Genomic DNA, 17,925 nt, shown 5'->3' on the forward strand with positions numbered 1-17,925 from the left:
CGAGCGGCAGAACATTCGCCACGGGTTAGATGCAAGTACTGCAAAAAGTGCCAACCACAGTTTCATGAGATAAAGATTTTAGGTAAGAGCAAAGATACAAAGGCAAGGAAACTATTGGAGGCATTTCATATAAGAAAGAGAGGTGTATTTTGTGTTAGCAATACGTCTGTGACCCTCTTCAAGTGGGAAATGGCTTATCTTGAATGGTTTTGTTGATAGTGTTGTGTGGGAACTGGTATCTGCGCATGTCCTGGCTTTTCCTTATATTTGCTGCGCTGTTAGTGAATAAAGTTAGATGAAGTTTAGCGCTAGTCCTGTGTGGTCCTTTATTGTGTTCGTCTTGGTTGCGCTACAGTTCTTTTGTTACAACATGCACAATCTAGCCTAACAAGAAGTTCTAAATTATCGCATCATCTTGCAGCGCCACTGAGTCCGATTATGCATTCAAGCATCAAGATGCACCCGAATACTTCGAGGAAGTGGGTACGGTTTTCACGCAGCTTCTGAAATATAGGCCTCCATCGCACTTCTTCAGGCAAATTGGAGAACGAAACCGCAGCCCAATGAGAGCGCCAGTAAAAACTCAAGCAGCAGCACACATTCTGTGCGGTACTTTATCTTCACAACTCGCGATTTCTCGACGTATTCTGCAGTGTAAATGAAGCGCATTCGATCCTTGTAAGCGTTAGGAGTTGTGCGAAGCTCGATTACGGACAATGTAAAATGCAAATGCACTCTGCTGGCACTGAAAAGCGGGAGCTACAGCTGCAACCCCGACTTGCTGGCGCCACGTTTAGCTTCCACTCTAGTGAGACACTGCATATTTGCATGATTCGTTTGCGCCAGCTTTTCTTGCACATGATTTCCTTACACGACTCATACAGCGATACATTATCGCCGGCCATTTCGCTTTCTGTTTCAACCCTCGGGTAACTTTGATGGCTTCTGCTGCGTCACATTGGCTTTCGATTGTTCCCTGAAAATGATGCGTCACCACCGACAGGCTCCTCAGGGCGAAATGAGAGAAGAACGCGTTCGCGAGCACGCAGACTGAAGAAGAAGAAGAAGATTAAAAACTTCTGGATTTTTTCATGGAAACTCGGGCAAAACCTACCACTTCAATATGCATGCACTGTAAAGGACGTTTCTCTGAAGATAAATCTTAGATGCCACACGTGTCGCAGTAACAGACGCTGCGTTAGCGCGAGAGGTCGGCAAGGCATGCTACTGTGCTGAGCACTTTTGTCCTACGTCCTACATTCTATAACCAACGCTCCATAACCCTATAACCCGGAGGCGCTGCAGAGCAATCCAAGCTTCACAAAATTTGTAGCCTAGTCAAATGAGAACGAAATTGAGTACAAATAAGCAAGGACGAAGAAATTAATATCCAAAACAGCAATTACAAGCCAAACATCACGCGCCGCATGGGCCAATCATCATTTGCTGCCGACGGAGCATTCGACGTGTCGCCTGTCAGAACGAACGGGCTTGAAGTCGCATCTCCGTGCTAGGCACCAGTTCGCGTCGATGAGGAGGAAATCCCAAGCTTAGAGACAGGTGCTGTTTCTTTCTGTGCGCATAAAACGGCGTGCAATTGCGCGAGAGCTCAGATATTTGCGAACTTGCGCAAGTGGGGCATTGCGTTTTTTTTACAGCACGACGACGCGGCAATTGAAGACAGGAGCCGAAGCGTTATATGTAACTTGTTTAGTTTATTTGCGCAGTAGATTTTTTTTTCGTTTTCGTTCAGGTAATAAAACTTTTTTTTTTCTCTTTGTCGGCGGCGGCGGCGGCGGCGGCGGTTTGCATGGGGTCGGCGGCGGCGGCTGCTGCTAGCACCAGTCGTCGTCGTCGGTGTCGCCGCTTCGCCGACGGCGCGGCGTGCGGCGCGGCTTGTATCCATTGGGCAGCAGCGGCGAGGGCAGCTGCCGGGGGCAGTGGGTTGGCGAGGCGTTCACTTTGGGGAAGTTGATGGCGGCCGGCGAGCGGGCGCCCGGCAGCGTGGGCGACTGCGACACGCTGGGGAAGTTGATGCCGGCCTCCATGGAGCGGGCGTCGAGGCGCAGCCGCGACGGCTTGGCCGGCGTCGGCGGGAGCCGGCGCCGCTGGGCCGGCAGGCTCTGCGCCGAGGCCGCGGGACTCGCAGACCGCGCGCCGCCGTAGTGGCGCTCGGCCGCACGGCTGGGCGAGGGGCTGCGCGACCGCTGGCCCAGCCACGTGCTGCTCCGGTACTCCGCCGACCCGCGGCGGCCGCGGAGCGGCGAGTCGCGCAGGAACTCGTCGCCGTGAAGCCGCGCTGCAAGAACACACGGGAGGGGGAGTCAACAGAGAGGCCGCGTCGGCCCGGAGAACGTGCTTTGGCCCGCCGTAGCGACCGAACGGAAAAAGTGGAACCTTTGCTAGCCACTTTGTGGTAGTCACGATCTACAGTACATGGTCAAGAGCACTACGAAGAAGAGAGGGCAAAAGAGGCCGAGCCAGACAAGTAAATAGCGAGCACACAAATCCATCGGCCACTTCTTTGACGCTGCCCGCTCTAATCTTCCCACTTTTTTTAGGCGTTCGAGGGTGCAAGGGCATCTGTTGCGTGAAAAAAGATCAGTAACATATCGCCTCCGATTTCTGACCGAAGCCTTTAAACCAGAAGTCGTAGGACCTCGCGGTAAAAACCAGTTAATATTTTGCTTTATCACGATAACTGGAGGCAGCCGCTCCACCATGGTTCGCCAAAGCTCCGCAGCGTCAGTGCGCAGACCCACCGACAAAAACTGGAAGAAGCAGTAAGCCTATACAGACGATCCGTGTTTGTGAAATTGTCGATCGTAAGTTTTATCTCGCTCACGGGCGCCGGGACCATTCTCAACGTTCAAAGCAGCCATAATGCTGCTGAGAACCCTCTTGCAGACAAAGAAAAAAGAAGGCTGTTACTCGCACTCGGCAGTTTATAGAATAATCCATTACAAGTTGTAAAAAGCTTTCTCGTCACTAACTCCTTCAGAGCCCCCAAACGAATGAAAAAAAAATGGAGGGCATGACGCGAGAGAGTTAATGAGTTAACGCCCATATATGCGGAATTGATAATTATCGACTTTACATTCACAGATCCCTGGGAGTACTCATTCCACTCATGGCGCAGTGGTGCAGCGGTTAAGGGATGCGCCACTGCCCTGCGATGGCAGCTGCTGCCACCGGTGGAGCATGTGCGCCCGAGGCTGCTCTTCCAAGCTACCTGTCGCGGCCAATCATAAACTGCGACCTGCTAAGGTGGGTTGCTTCGCTGGGGATTTTTCGACGCCGTCTCTTCTGCGACACGAGGCTCCTAACGGTATGCGTTAAAAATGCATGCAATTCATCACCAGAACGTTCGTCCTGTGTTTGAATGAAGTCCAGGTCACCCCGTTGCCGCGGAAAAGACTGATACGCAGGTCCCGGCCCTGTGCACTCATCTTCTCGGTGCATACTTCACACGCGTTTAGATCACGCGCAATTAGAACAATAATGCTGCATATTAGCGAGGAGGAAAAAAAAAAGCGCCTTCGTGTGGAAAATAATAGGTATTAGATCTTATCTTACTTTCGAAAACCTATTTGCGTTTCTCGAGTATCTTTGGACCGAGATAATACGTTTTAGGGAAAAGGGCCTGCGTTCTCCACTTTTTCCATCTTCACATGCCATAATTATCGCGGGGATCAATCTTGCAGGCGGATTTGAAGAGTGCTGGGCACGCGGAGTAAGCGTTAGTGCAACTTCGTTTATTCTAAGAAACAAGAAGTAACTTTTGTTCGCGCCTGTGTCGATGAACCCTACCTGTGTGGCTAGGTGTGTGGTCCTACACAGAGAGAAATTATTGTGGAGGACTTAAGTTTAACCTGAAAAATGCACTTTTTGTGTATTTTTCCCGAAGGCATAACTAGTTTTTTGCGAGATTGCAGAAGGAAAGAAAAAACAGCGTTTAAATCGCAGAACTGTCAACTTACAGACGCCCTGTGCCGACTACATAAGTTGACATTTGTTACAGCAACAAAAGATGAAAAGTTTCTTCATTCATCAATACTTTTTTTTTATTGATATATGTCACATGTCGCATGAAGGCCCTGAATTGAACTGAACGCAAGAAATTACTCTTGGTGTCGCCCGTATGATTTCAGCGTCTTCTCACAAGGTTTCATAAAATCAGCGTTCACAATGCATTGAGACATGCTTGTAGGGCTGTTTCGTTGGTTAAAACAGATTTCATAATCACTGAAACGAGGGCTGCACGCTTTGGATCCTTTGGACAGCTTCCAACGACCAGGAACATGAGACGTCTGCCAAAAAGTACAGGTATTCTGTCAAAGGCCACTAAACAACGAAAATGGGAGCCCTAGCTGCATCGCTCCAGTGAGCGACCTAGCCCTCCATCCGTCTTCCAACTCTGAGGGTGCCCAAGGACCTGGCCGGGTCCTCAGCTCGAGCCGTGGCGGTCGGGGCGTACCTCTTGCGCGGCCCCGGCGACTCGTCTCGTACTTGACCTTGTCGACCAGGTCGCTGACGGCGTCCGAGAATCCCGCGGCCGAGCGCCTCGGCGACGGTGACCGACGCAGCGGCGACGTGCAGCGGCTGCCCTGCGGCGACGGCCCCAGGGCGATGGAGTCCGGCCGCAGCCGGGCCGGCGGCCGGTCGCCCTGCGCGCGGCGCCGCAGCGTCAGGCGCGGGGGCTCGCGCGGCGATTCGCGCGACGCGCGTGCACAGTGCGGCGGGTGCTGCCCTGGGGGCGTCGGCGGCGGCGGCGCGGCTGAGGCCCCCCCGGGAGGCGTGCAGGTGCGGCGCATGCAGCGTGCAACGGCGGCAGGCAAGCCGGCGCCCGGGCCGGCGCCCACCTTCTCGGGGGCCGGAGGGGCGGTGGGCGGCAGAGGCGGGGGCCCCGCCTGGGGGGGCCGGTGCCGCCGGCTGCTGCCACGGCGCAGGAAGCTCAGGGAGCGCTGCCACGGCTTCTCCGATGACTGGCCGTTGCGCTCCATGCTGGGGAGAGAGAAGAGCGGGGAGCCAGGGCTCAGGCAGTGCGCAACGATTCTGTCCCCATTCCATTTCATACCGATATCTTTCGAACTTGGGGCTTAGGTACCACTACGCCCAAGCTGTTACCGGGATCATCCGTTCTGCGGGGTGGAGACGAGGTAGAATGGAATTTACGGAAAAGAATCGTTGTATCATACCAGCACAGATTCGGAAAGTCGCTCGCACGTATTTACGCTAAAAAGCGGCTCGTGATTGGCCGACGCACTTGCGCTGGCCAATCACGGATACCGACGAAATGGTGGCCATTGTGATTGCGAGAGGCGTCGGCCAGCAACGGACCGACTTTGCGCACGAAGGCATGTGAACAGCTCTTTGAATCTGATTAGCCACGCTGTTCGTACTCAAAATCGCTTAGCATTGACCAAAGTCTTCGTTGTCGTCTCCTCACCTATCGCGAATGGCCATCAATCCTGCGGCATCCAATTAGTGAACCGATCTTACGTACCCAGACGTGCGAACAGCTAGGTGAATCTGGTCCCCTGGACCCCAATTCCGCGTCTACGCACAGAACGCGAGCGTCCTGATGCAAAACCGCAAGCAGTCTCTGTTGCACAGCTATGGCGCAGTTAGCGAAGCCTAACTTTCAAGGCGCTATGTCTTGCGGCGAAGTTCACGCAGTGAAAGGCTTTGGACTTTCTTTTCTTGCGACGAACAGGTCGGTGACGCTGACGAGGGCGCCAGAAACGATGCAAAACAGAGGGCCATCGCTTCAGCTTGTGTAGCACATGAAGTTTTAGATTTTGAAGATGTTCTTGAAGTCGTTCAGTTCAAGTATATGAAAGAATACAAAAGCAGCCCATCCCTTGATTTCCAGCAAATGTGAATGTCTTAAGAACTCGAGACCGTACTACTCTTCAAGCACGACGATGAAAATTAGTGCTAACTGCAGTGTTTAAAGATGCATTACGAGAATGGGCTTCATCGAAGCCATAGAAAAAATATTGAGCGAAAGCAGGTTTTTGCAGGAGGACACCTACGCCACGTACATGAAAGCGCGATTGAGGTATCCACTGACCCAGGCAGCCAGTTGTGTGCCTTTCCTTTCGTCAAAACCAACAGACTCTACACCGTTGCCAACGCCAACGCCAGTCAACCCAATGAACGCCGGCGACCCACTTGTTTTGTTTGGTTTTTGAGAAAAGAAAATGGCGCAGTAACTGTCACATCTTGGTGGACACCCGAACTGCGCCGTTAGTGAAGCGATAAAGGAGGGAGTGAAAGAAGAAAGGAAGAAAGAGGAATTTGAAAATTGTTTTTTGAGGAAAGGAAATGACGCAGTATCTGTCTCACATCTCGGTGAACACCTGAACGGCGCCTTAAATGAAGGGATAAAGGAGGGAATGAGAGAAGATATGTCACGTGGCTGCCACACCTCCACTGCTGCTCCACTTGAAGGTGAAATTGCGGCGCCTATGACCTCGGCTTGACTAGGCCAGTAAAGCTCTCGCTCTAAAAAAACAGCTATTTGCTGCATATTTTAGAGGCGCCATAGGACAGACCTGCACTGCTTATTAGCTGGAGTAATGTCCTCGTTGTCAAACATTTTTTTTTTAAACACACTTCAGGCCGATCACCTATGCCTATGTCGACAATCTGAACAGCCGATACTGATTCGAGACGCCATAAACGCTTGCGAAAAGTACAAAAAAACCGTTAATTTGATAACAGTTTAGACGACTTAGGGTTCGAGATTGGGATCGGTATAACATGCATGAATGCGTCTTTAAGCGTGTGGTAGAAACGAAGTTGCCGAGCCTACTACACGTGAAACGGCTACTGCACTAAGCTCTGCGTCGGAATTTTTTTTATATGGTACTTTCTGTAAGCACGCAAAGTAAACATAGCCGCTTCTGTCATAAGTCCTCAAAATCGCAATACGTATTTGTTGCCTTCGTGTTCGCGCTCGCAAGAAATGAAGTCATTACTGATGTCGTAGCAAAGCCACTTGGCTCATTATCATAGGTCACATGACCCATTAAACCGCTTTACTATGACCATGACCTCCTTAACAGCTGACGCTGAAACTCTCCACCTTATATTAACGTTCCTTCGGATTTTTTTTCTAAACCATTAACTACGTGAAAAACCCTAATTCCGTGCTTCGCTCTCCGCGTGAATGGAATCGGTCATTCCAAACAGCAAAGCGATCGAGTAGGCTAGAACGAAGAAATGCTTCGATAATCGGCTTACGCCACCCGTAGTCCAATGGCCACTTCTGGTGACGTGCAGACAACGCAGCGGCGGTCATCCCGGCTAGTTTTTGCACGCGACGGTGCGCGTGGAAGGAAGCAAGCTGGGACTGACGCTTTCCCTGCCTTTTTCAGATTGCGATCACAAGTGATCTTTGATGGCGACCTCCAAAGTGCGCAGAAGATGCTTGATCGCAGAGTTTTGCATCAGGTATATTGCGCAAAATTCAAGAAAGACAATGTTTCGCAAAAAATACAATAACTGCCTCTCTATCACCGGGACGTCAGCAGTGTCAACTTAACAGAAAAACCGAAAATAACTTTCTCGACTGATGCTTATAAGTTAAGTAAAAGGAGGAACATCGCTTCATATCGAAACATTTACAAGGTCGACGTCGACGAAGAAGGCCAGCTTCTGGCCGAAACGTCGACCTAATAAATGTTTCGATGTGAAGCAATATTCCTCTTTTTACGTAACTTATATATATATATATATATATATATATATATATATATATATATATATATATATATATATATATATATATATATATATATATATATATATATATATATATATATATATATATATGAAATATGGGCTCGTTATAAATATGAGAGTGGCTTCTCTCATATACGAGGTATGTTAGAAAAGTATCCGACCTTTGCCCGTAGAAAAAAAACTTGCATAACAGGAGCGTTGCAAACCTAGTCACCTTCAAAGTAGTCTACTCGGGACTCCACACACTTCTCCCAGCGGTGCTGCCATTGCGGGAAGTATTCAGAAAAGGCCCCTTTCGGAATGGAGTTTAGCTCAGCTGTCGTTGCAGCCATAATGTTCTTCCTTGTCTGAAATCGCGCTCTTTTCAATGGCCTTTTGATTTTGGGAACCAGCCGGAAATCGCAGGGGCCATATCAGGAGAGTAAGGAGTCTGTTGAGCTACAGGAGTCTGGTTTTTCGCCAAAAATTCTGAATCAAGTGCGAGGATTGTGCAGGAGCATTGTCGTGATGGATGCGCCACTTTCCTGTTGACCTCAACTCCGGGTTCTTGCGCCGCGCAGCATCACGTAGGCAAAGGAGGACATCCCTGTATTACTCTTTGGTCATTGTTTGACGCTGTGGAGTGCGTACTCGTGGTCTGCCACACAGAGGGTGTCAAAGAAAGCAGTCAGCATCACTTTCACATTGCTGCGCACTTAGCGGGCCTTCTTAAGTCTTGGTAACGTGGAATGCTTCCACTGTAACGACTGGGACCTGGTTTCCGGGTCGTACCTGTACACCCAAGACTCGTCACCAGTGATTATGATGTTGATGAAGTCGGGGTCACTGTTTGCGGAATCCAGCATGTCCTGTGAGACTTCAACACGAAGCTGCTTTTGCTCCACCGTGAGCAGCTTCGGCACGAATTTCGCCGCAACTCTCTCCATGGCCAAATCTTCAGTGATAATGGAATGTGCGGAGAAATTGCTCATGTCCACCTCTTCCTCAATTTCTCGGATAGTCACGCGATGGTCCCGCATCACCACAGCGTTCAGTTCGGCAATGACCTGGTCATTTTGGCATGTTGATGGCCGATTGGAGCGTGGCTCGTTCTCCACCGATGTGCGGCCATCTTTAAATCAATTGTACCACTTCTTAATCTGTGTGCTGCTCACAGCATCGTCACCGAAAGCCGTCTGAATATTTCGAATGGTTTCCACTTGGCTGTCGCCCAGTTTATGACAAAATTTGATGCAGTAGCGCTGCTCCTTTCATTCCGCCATTTTCCTTGCAATAAAAAACCGACGACAGCACTGCACACTGCCTCACTCAAATGCTGCGTCCCAGCGACTGACGCGATCGGCAGGCGGGAAAAAATTCGTGCATGCGCATGAAGGTTCAAGGTCGCCTGATGCAGGCCCGCTTGTTTCATATCCATCAGGTGTTCGCAAAAAAAAAAAAATAAAGTCGGATACTTTTCTAACAGACCTCGTACATATATGCATGTCATGATAGAAAGATAGGTTCACAATGTGTCGTCATAAAGGAGAACAATAGTAAAAAAAAACATCTCAGACTTTTCGCTCTCTCTCTCGGGATGAAGTGGACCCGCTGTCAGACACACTAGAACTACATGACCACAGATGGCAGCACGTGCTCTATAGAGCACACTCCCTCGGACCACATGTTCCTTATGAACCAACTGTTGCGACCACCTGGTCTCATTTTTTTTTTTTTTTTGTTATCCGCGAGCACTTCGAGCGCGAAAGTACAAATTTTACAAAGGACCACGTTTTGACCACAGAGCTGTTCTTACAGTGCGTGCAACGTAACTTTCTCGCGGGTACTGCCCACCACGCAGAGGGTAGACCGTCTATGTAGCGGCGCTGCCAACAGCGTCTGATCAATTATCCAGCCTATAGAGCCTGGCGTAACGACTCTCAACTCGCTTCGTACACGTGAAGTTCGGCAAATTGCCACTGACTACAAACTATTTGCACGCTTAATGCAATCTTTCGTGCATTCGCGACGTGCTGTCTTTCGAGCCCTAAATTTCTTGTCTTGCCACGAAATTCGTGTGGCGTAGTTTACAATGAGCTTTTTAGCGTGCATGATGCCAAGACTAGCCACGTCAAAACCGCATGCATGCCATGGTGCGATGAATGTTAGAGGGTCATTGTATAACTGCGCAGACTCGTGCTGTAACCATGAACTCCCCCTGTCACGCATAGAGTTCATGAGTTCCGGTAGTGTTGATGCGTTCCTACTCCCGCCGCCTATTTTCACCGTTGGCAAAGGACCCGACGCGCTCACCTTTGTCGCTGACCTATTACTTTTTCTTGCTTCGTTGATAGTTGACTTTAACAAAAAAACATTTCTGTGTAAAATTCTTAGTTAATATATGCGCCAACTACTTGTTAGCATCCCCAGCTGTTCCTTTTGCTTTTGGCCTGAATCAATGCAAAACTTGAGGCAAGCGAAAAATGCACGGTAGACTTTCTAACAAGTTGCAGGTATTCTCTGTTTCATGACGGCTTTTCTTAGTGGCTAAAGCACCCACCCAGGAAAAGTCGGCTAAAGAAAGAAAAGAAACATTCCGGAGAAAATTGTTCGCATAGCGCGAAAGCTCTCTTCCTTCAAAAATGTCATTTTTACCTCACACGTTCACCGGTACGGGTGACGTATTTTCAAACTGTGGCCGGTGCAACATGAGGCATTTCATTTTAAATATAGCCCCAAACGGTAACGAACGCCCTCAAATACATGTGAATGAGTTTCGAGCACTGAAATAAGCTGGAGAAAGAAAGAAGGAGCTCACTGCCGAAAAAAGGAAAGAAAACAAACCAGTGCCGAACAGCCGGGGGCCCAAACAGCGGTCCTAGTAGACAAAGGCATCTTGTATACTACGCCACGTCACGGGTCCGATGGGTTCACATGATTTCACATGCTTAGTCGCAAATGGCCGGGTACCTGTCGCTTGTTACTTTACATGCATTCGCCTTCTACAGGCCAGTATTAGCGAATAGGTGACCGACCGCCTGCCGTGGCACATTTATCAAGCGTTTCACCCATGAAAAGCTGTGCACCTGCCCGGAGGTCGCTTGTACCAATAAAAGCCAGCGTGTTCGCACTAGCGCCAGGATTCAAACTTGGAACCTTCAGCATAACGAGGAAGATTCTCTGCCGCTAAGCCAGCTCTGCGAACTAAGTTCGCCGACAACATTAAACCCTCCAGTTTGCTGAATGCCTCAGCATATACCAGATTCCCTGTACCACTTTGCGAAGTGCAGGATGCAGTTACACATATGCACGACAACATCGACTGAATTACGAACAGTTGCTGCTGTTGAAGAAGGACGGCAGCAAGTAGTTCCCGCACTGATGCAATAAAACCTTTTTGAGGCATGTTTATTCTCCTGAGGTGGCAATTTATTTCTCATAACTACCTTCAAGACTTTTCCTGCGTAGTCTAAACCTTTCTTGATCATAAACTGAAGCGGTTTTTGCCAGGTGAAAAACACTCTTCGTTACTTGCTTCTCAGTCACATGATCATTTCTGCATTTCGTTTTTTTTTTTCTGAAGACAGAAGTCAAACAGGGAAACTGTGGAACTGTTCCCCCATTTCGTTGAAGTTTCTGATCTGTCGTAGCGAGTTCTTAGTAAAGGCCAGAGTGGACGACATCCTACCGACTAGCCCAGTTTTCGCACTCGCACCGGTAAACTGCGTGCCCCAGGCATAAAGTGACAAAATACGAAGGTGAACGACTTGTTCCTTTATATTTTGAGATGTGTGCTGCGGTGAGGTTGATGTGTTGAATTCCTTATCCCTTACATTAATTTCTTCGTGTACTGAAGCGTAGAATACACCAGGAAAAGACACGCTGGTGTCGGCCGCTAGAACACAGACATCAAGAATCTGCGGTAGCTCGAGACGTTCTAGTTTTTCAAACCTAGAACGAATCGTGCGCTTACGCCATCGCTATGTTGCAATCCAGACGCATTCTAGCTACATGTTTTCCCACTGTTCGATATTCTCGTCGCCATCAGCAGTTTCACAGAGCATGACGAGAAAAAAAAAAAAAAAAAACAAGACTAAAGGTTTGTAAGGAAGCATCCGAGTTAGAAACAATTAAAACGCAGTAACCGCTCCCCTAGGTCCGTTACCTCGCTCTTGGTCACACCACAAGCCAAATTATCTGTTTTTGATAAGTGCAAATGATTAGAAGTTTGAAGCTCTGAACTATATTCCGTGGAAAATAACATTGTGGGCACAGCGCTTGCATGTTTACCTTGCGGAACACGGATGGCCCTCCAGTTAGAGGCTGAAAAGTGCGGGATTTTTTAAATGTTACCAGTATACTGGGAACGAAGGGTGATTCGTACGACCTTAAGGCCCAGTGTCAACACCTGCTTGGAGGTTCCGAGTCAACCTCACAGGGAAGAGTGGCCGCGGTTTTAGGATATAGGCAGATAGATATTCAAGTACACAGTTCACGTTGCATCGAATTTTGGCGCATTCCCTCTTCCTGAGAACCGCAACGAGCCCAACCTCCCGAACTCAGGCAGTGCCCACGATGTGTACGATTTCTTTCGCGTTAGGTGAGGATAATTTTCGAAATTTTGAACATGGGATGCGTCATATTTCTGATTATGGGGAGAAGGTCCCTTCGGTGGCGAACAAGTGTCCTTGAGAAAATAAGAAAACTCGGTTGTTCGCACGCCACTGAGCAAATAAATTGGATCTGTGAAATTGCAAGCCGGATGCGTAACGACATGGCTGCGGAGGCTGTGCGCTCCGTCGCTGAACTTGTTAGCAAGCGGAATGGCTGCGGCCAAAATCCGAGACGAAACCGGCGCTTGATCCGAGTGCTCTAGGTGAAGCGGGAACGCGTGTTTATTCCTGTTGTTTTATGGCAGGACCAAACGAGACCTGCGCCATGTTAAACACTCCAGAGGCGCCGGCAAAGCTAAACGAATTGGCTGAAATTGCAAGAGAAACACTGGCCAGAAGGTGAAAGCAAATCGATTTAGTTCTGATGTGACCTCTCTCCCGCAGCGAGAATGTCACCTAGGCCGCCGCGGTGGCTTAGTGGCTATGGTGCTCGGCTGCTGGCCCGAAAGACGCGGGTTCGATCCCGGCCACGGCGGCTGGATTTCTTTGGAGGAGAAATTCGAGGCCCGTGTACTGTGCGATGTCAGTGCACGTTAAAGAACCCCAGGTGGTCGAAATTTCCGGAGCCCTCCACAACGGCGTCTCTCATAGCCTTAGTCGCTTTGGGACGTTAAACCCCATAAACCAAACCAAACCAGAATGTCACCTAGCCTCAAAGCTTCACAGATGCCTCACATGGACTTCGTTGCCCTCATTTTGTATGGTGTGCGTGGTTTGCCAGCGGGTCTGCGATTGCTGTCGGTGTCGGTTCTTGGTGAGCAAAGTTTATGGAAATGTATAGGTCGGGATACCATTCGACGTCTTTCGGTTCCAGTTTGCACGATTGTAGATACGCGTGTGTACAGATCACTACAGCCGCAAAAATTTACAAAATATGTACTGCTAGAGAAGCCTGCTGAACCCTCAACGGAATAGCTCGAAACACGGTTTGGTAATCGTTGAAAGTGGTCCATAAACAATGGCAAGCCATAAAGCCCCTCACCTCCCGGACCAGAACTTCTGCTTTCGCGACTTAAGACGCCACATCCGACGGATCGTAGACAGCGGTGACTACAATAAGCCAAATTAGGTGAAATGTTGAATTTGGGCTGCTTTCACAGTTAAACGACGCACAACGTGCTCTGCAACTCAGTGCGCGCGATCGCAAAGCCAATGCAGGGAGCTTTTCGAGTGTAGAACAGCGCCGCTTGACTCAAGAAGCCATGGCCCGCTAACTGCACGCTTGTCGAAACGCTGCCGAAGCCATCCTTGTGTGAACAGTCCAATAACACTAAATGGCCACTACCATATTCCATCGGCTAGCCAATACGTCTGGAAGCGTGTGAGTTGCAAGCGCGATGGCTTGTGGGTCGAGTGCAACAAGTCAAGCACCCTGTGGCGACGCACGAGGATTTGCAAGTCATGTGATCAAAGAAATTTAGAGCGAAGGAGACTACGCATAGACAAGTAAATCGACTCTTCTTCGACGATGAAGTATTATTTGTTTTTGTTGTCCCTTAGGAACCGGTTTTTTTCCTTTTTGCAGTCAAGGCATGCAGCTTGAAATCGAGTGAAGAAACCTAAATCTGCGAATGCGAAACCGCAGTGCACAGCTGCAGCTCCAGGCTTCGTGCTTTGGTTGCAAGGAATTTCACTTACTTTGAGACACTCACAGTCCGTGTACTTTTTCTCGCGAGAGTAGAGAAGGAACACGTCGGTCACTGTTCTAGAGGGTGCACACTTCAGATCTTGAGCTACGGTTCGAATGAATTTCAAAAGAGGGACTATGAAAACTTGATTCGGTGCCAAATGCCGCCACTTTAGACAGCGGTTTCGTCCGTCATGAGAAGGCGCCTAGTGCTGAAGCGCGCTAGAAGCCCCCAAGCGTTCGCCTCATCTTATTTGCGCTTGCCGTGCGAAGACGGGCCAGCCGTCCGAATGACTCTCGTGCTCACCTGAGACTCGAGCGGTGCAGCGAGCCGTGCCTGGAAGGCGGCTGCAGGTGTCCGTCGTCCAGGTGTGCCTCATCCTGGTTCAGGCTGCCGTGGCTCGCTCGGGTGTTGGAGTTGCGCACGGCGCCCATCAAACGCTGGAGCAGGGACGGTCGCTGCGGCCGCGCATGCGTCGGCAGCGGAGGACCCGGCGAGGAAATACGCACGCGCTGTATAGAGCTGCCGCCGCTGGCCGCGGCCGTCGCCGCAAGCGCCGCCACGCTGCCTTCCCCTCGGCCGCCGGTGTACACCGGTAAGAGCGCCCACTCATGCGCTTCGTTTTCCCTTCACTGATGCCGGAGCTTTGGCGATGAGCCACGCATCGGAGCCATACCAGGCTCGGGGCAACCCATCGGGTGAAGGGCATCCCACTGCGCCCGTGCCTTCTATGCTTTCTTTTCATAATTTTTCAGTCTCATTTTCTTGTCCCCTCAATCTATCGGCGTCTTTGTCTGGGATCGAAGTTTGTGAGCGGAATTTCATGTTGAGAAGAACCTCCCTTTCTCGAAGGAACGCCATAGCAGAAGTTCATATGCGCAAAGCATCAAAGAACAGCCAACTTACGGTATCAAGGGGAAGGCAGATCAGTGGTTCAGCTTGCACGTCCCACAAACAAAAAGCCATTTGGACAAACACATCAAAGAGACACAAACACAAACAAACGAAGAAAATAAATGCTCCGCTGCAGCAATGCCGTGGCAAAGTAAACCACTGCGTGCTTTTGGGCCTATCATTGAAGGATGCGTCTTGGCCGAGCGTTACGCCTGCGCTGCGGTTGTTAAGCGCCAATTGCCAAGACGCCCGCTTACACTGATTCGGGACTGTTTTCGTTCGTTAGAGCTGGACGCGTCCGATCCAGATGTCAAGCGTTTCCCTCCACCATCGAGGCGGAAATTTCCCAGGTCACTGCCTTTTAACTACATTTACGCAGTTAGTTTGGACTGCCTTTTCAGCTATTAGAATAAAGCATTACAGAAGACACGGGATGAATGCGCCTTGTTTCCTGTTTCCTCGCCTGGGCATCGGACACTAGGTCCTCCGTGAGGAGACTGCACTACTCACTAGTCTAGTCGACTTTCTCCAGCGCCTCTCAGATTTGCGCTAGAGTCAAGTTTTGGTAGTGTTGAGCATACTCTTGAGGAAGGCCTGCTTCTTTACAGCTCTGTAGGAGTCTCTAGACTGCGGAGATGTTGTCGCCTTCAGCGACCTCACCCGTGTCATGAGCCAATGCAGTGGCGTCAAATAGCTCTCGCTGACCGTTTTTGTTTTTCATGCTCCCAGCATTTCGATAGCGTTCACTTCTAGTCATCTTCCCTATTGAGTAATGAATGCTGTGTCTTCCTCACCTTTACACAACTCCGAAAGCCAAGGTATTGTTATTCTGGAGTTTCGCTAAAGCTGAACGGCTCTCACCTGTCGACAAATTACAGCACAGCGTGCGTTCACAATCCTGGAACGTACCGAATCCTCCCAATAGTTACGCAGAGAGGCGCCATTTTCCAGTAAAGGTGATAATGCGCACTAACAGCTAATGCCGGCTTTTCGGACCAGTATAATTTCTAAACCTAATAGACCAACGTGTTGCGCGTGATAAAATATTTTAAAGTTTCACGCTGAAAACCTCCTTTCAGCGAGGACTTACAGATTCTGTACTAACAAATGTCCAGTACTGCTTGTGCTGCAGCAACAGTCGCAGACACTATCTAAAAATAGTTTCGTCACTTATTAGGCCCATTAGCGAAGATTGTTGACAAGATGTTTCCTTTCTTCGTAAACTGTTAACAAGGGCGTCATCGTTTCGTTCGCAAGTCGACTGTGCAAGAAAAGTTTATGCCCCTGAACACCATCAGTGGTTATTACTTTCGCGAGGTAAAAAGAACCACACCTTTGTGAATTTTCTGTTTCTACCAGTGCACTGACAACGATAGTGAGTTACGTACGCGTTAATGCGTCGCTCACTTGACAGAACTGCCGTTGAACCTAGTAGCCTAACTCTTCGTGCGATGAGGTCTCGAACCTGGCTTGTATTTTTGCGAATTATGGTAGATCTTCATTTTTTTTCTTCACAAATCTATATCCGCATAGCTGCCTCAAATGACATGTTACTTTCGACGTCCCTGCGAATGACGCTTTATTTAAGCCTCTGGCATAATAGTCATGGCCCAGTTAAGTGGGAATATGCCACGAAATGACCAGCTTATAAGTTCCTATGGAGTGTCTGACCCCCTGAACAGCTCATGACTTGTTGTGCAAATGAGTCATTTTTCAGAGGCTTCTTTCGAAGCGCCTAGCGGCTGGCAGCGCTGTGCAGACTACCGACGCTTGCAGTCCTCGAAATCGTTTGGTGTGCATCAAAATGGCCTGTAGTGCAGAGAGCTAGGGCGAGGAACGGTAGGATTCACAGCGCTGCGTTGGTCAGTGCGTGCAGCGGAGCATGAAGGCTGCTTCACACGAGACGGACTTGAGGCCGATGGTCAGCTACTACCGGGTAACGAGCGCCCACTCTTTCTTTTCATCTTCTTGCGACACAGGAAGCCTCCACGGCGTCGCTGCTTGAGGCGAAGGAAGTCGCGCTGCCTGCTGTTTAAGTCATCGACAAAGCTCCCGAATCGTTTTGATCCACGTTTGAAGCAGCCTTCGCACAAGACAAAGTTCGTACAGGGTGTTGAAGACAACTCAGTGGCAATATAAAACAGAGCGTGAGGTTGAAAGCAAGATAAGGACAAAAACAAAGCCCCACCGTGTACTGAGTGATAAACGACTGATAAAGGAGAACGTACGTAAAAAGTATGCTCCTGGTTGGACGACCGCCTTGTTTCGGAAGGGTGTGTCTGACATGAGGCATGCTCGCGCGCTCCCTGGCATTCGGGCCGGCATTTGACTTAGAACGGCAGCTCTCGGCCGTGATCCGGTTCTGGTGGCGCGCGGTCGTAAGTCAAACGCCGTGCGTGCCGAGAGGCACGCGTGTTCGGTCGAGCTGCGCGCCCGGGCCGCGCGAGTCGCCGCCTAGCGGGAAGGAGAGAGACGGGGGATTTCTCCCGCGGGAGAGGGCTACGCAGGGCTGTCCGCCAAGACAAGGCACTAGGAGATGCAGGCATGCCTGACTACGGGCCATGCACCGCTGCACGAGCAGCCCTAGGGTAAAGAAGAAGAGACGCTAGAGCTACGGGAGAAGGGGGCATGCCCTACTTCCGCTCGCCGACGCCCCCGGGGCGAGACGGGCTCGCCCGGGAGCGGGGCCTTCTCTGCCCGCTACGCCCCCGCGGCGAGCACACCGCGTGGCCAGAGTGCACTGCACTAGCACTGCGGGTGCCCCACTCCTCGGAGGGCAGGAGGAGGGCGCACTCCGCTATTCTCTCTCTCCCTCTACCGGGCCGAGCAACGGGGCCGGGCGCGGAGGCCGGGGCCGCGGCGACTCGAGCGCCGCACCCCCGGCCGCCGCGCCGCTGCGGCCGGTTTCTACGGCAAGGCTACTCACTATCTATCTAGACACGCTATCTACACCTGTCGTCCGAAGGCAAGGTGCGCCCAATGTTGCTGCGTGGTCCCTA

General features: G+C 50.3%; 1 protein-coding gene across 14 annotated transcripts in view; it reads right to left on the reverse strand.

Annotated features, from left to right (window-relative positions):
- LOC149352481 (voltage-dependent calcium channel type A subunit alpha-1-like) overlaps positions 1-17,925 on the reverse strand; it is a 501,434-nt gene that overhangs the window by 1,769 nt on the left and 481,740 nt on the right. For 9 of the 14 annotated variants that reach the window (XM_089581669.1, XM_089581666.1, XM_089581661.1 and 6 more), the window contains 3 exons: positions 14,339-14,490; positions 4,478-5,004; positions 1,689-2,299 (listed from right to left, as the gene is read on the reverse strand). In XM_089581669.1, coding sequence (XP_089437795.1) covers positions 1,836-2,299; positions 4,478-5,004; positions 14,339-14,490 — 1,143 coding nt within the window. In that variant the 3' untranslated portion in view covers positions 1,689-1,835. Of the gene's footprint in view, positions 1-1,687; positions 2,300-4,477; positions 5,005-14,338; positions 14,491-17,925 lie in introns of those variants that run through there. The other 5 variants (XM_089581667.1, XM_089581660.1, XM_089581671.1 and 2 more) reach the window with 5 other exon arrangements.

The sequence above is a fragment of the Amblyomma mixtum genome, chromosome 3 (genome assembly GCF_055824585.1).
Source record: "Amblyomma mixtum isolate Tamu chromosome 3, ASM5582458v1, whole genome shotgun sequence".
NCBI lineage: Eukaryota > Metazoa > Arthropoda > Arachnida > Ixodida > Ixodidae > Amblyomma > Amblyomma mixtum.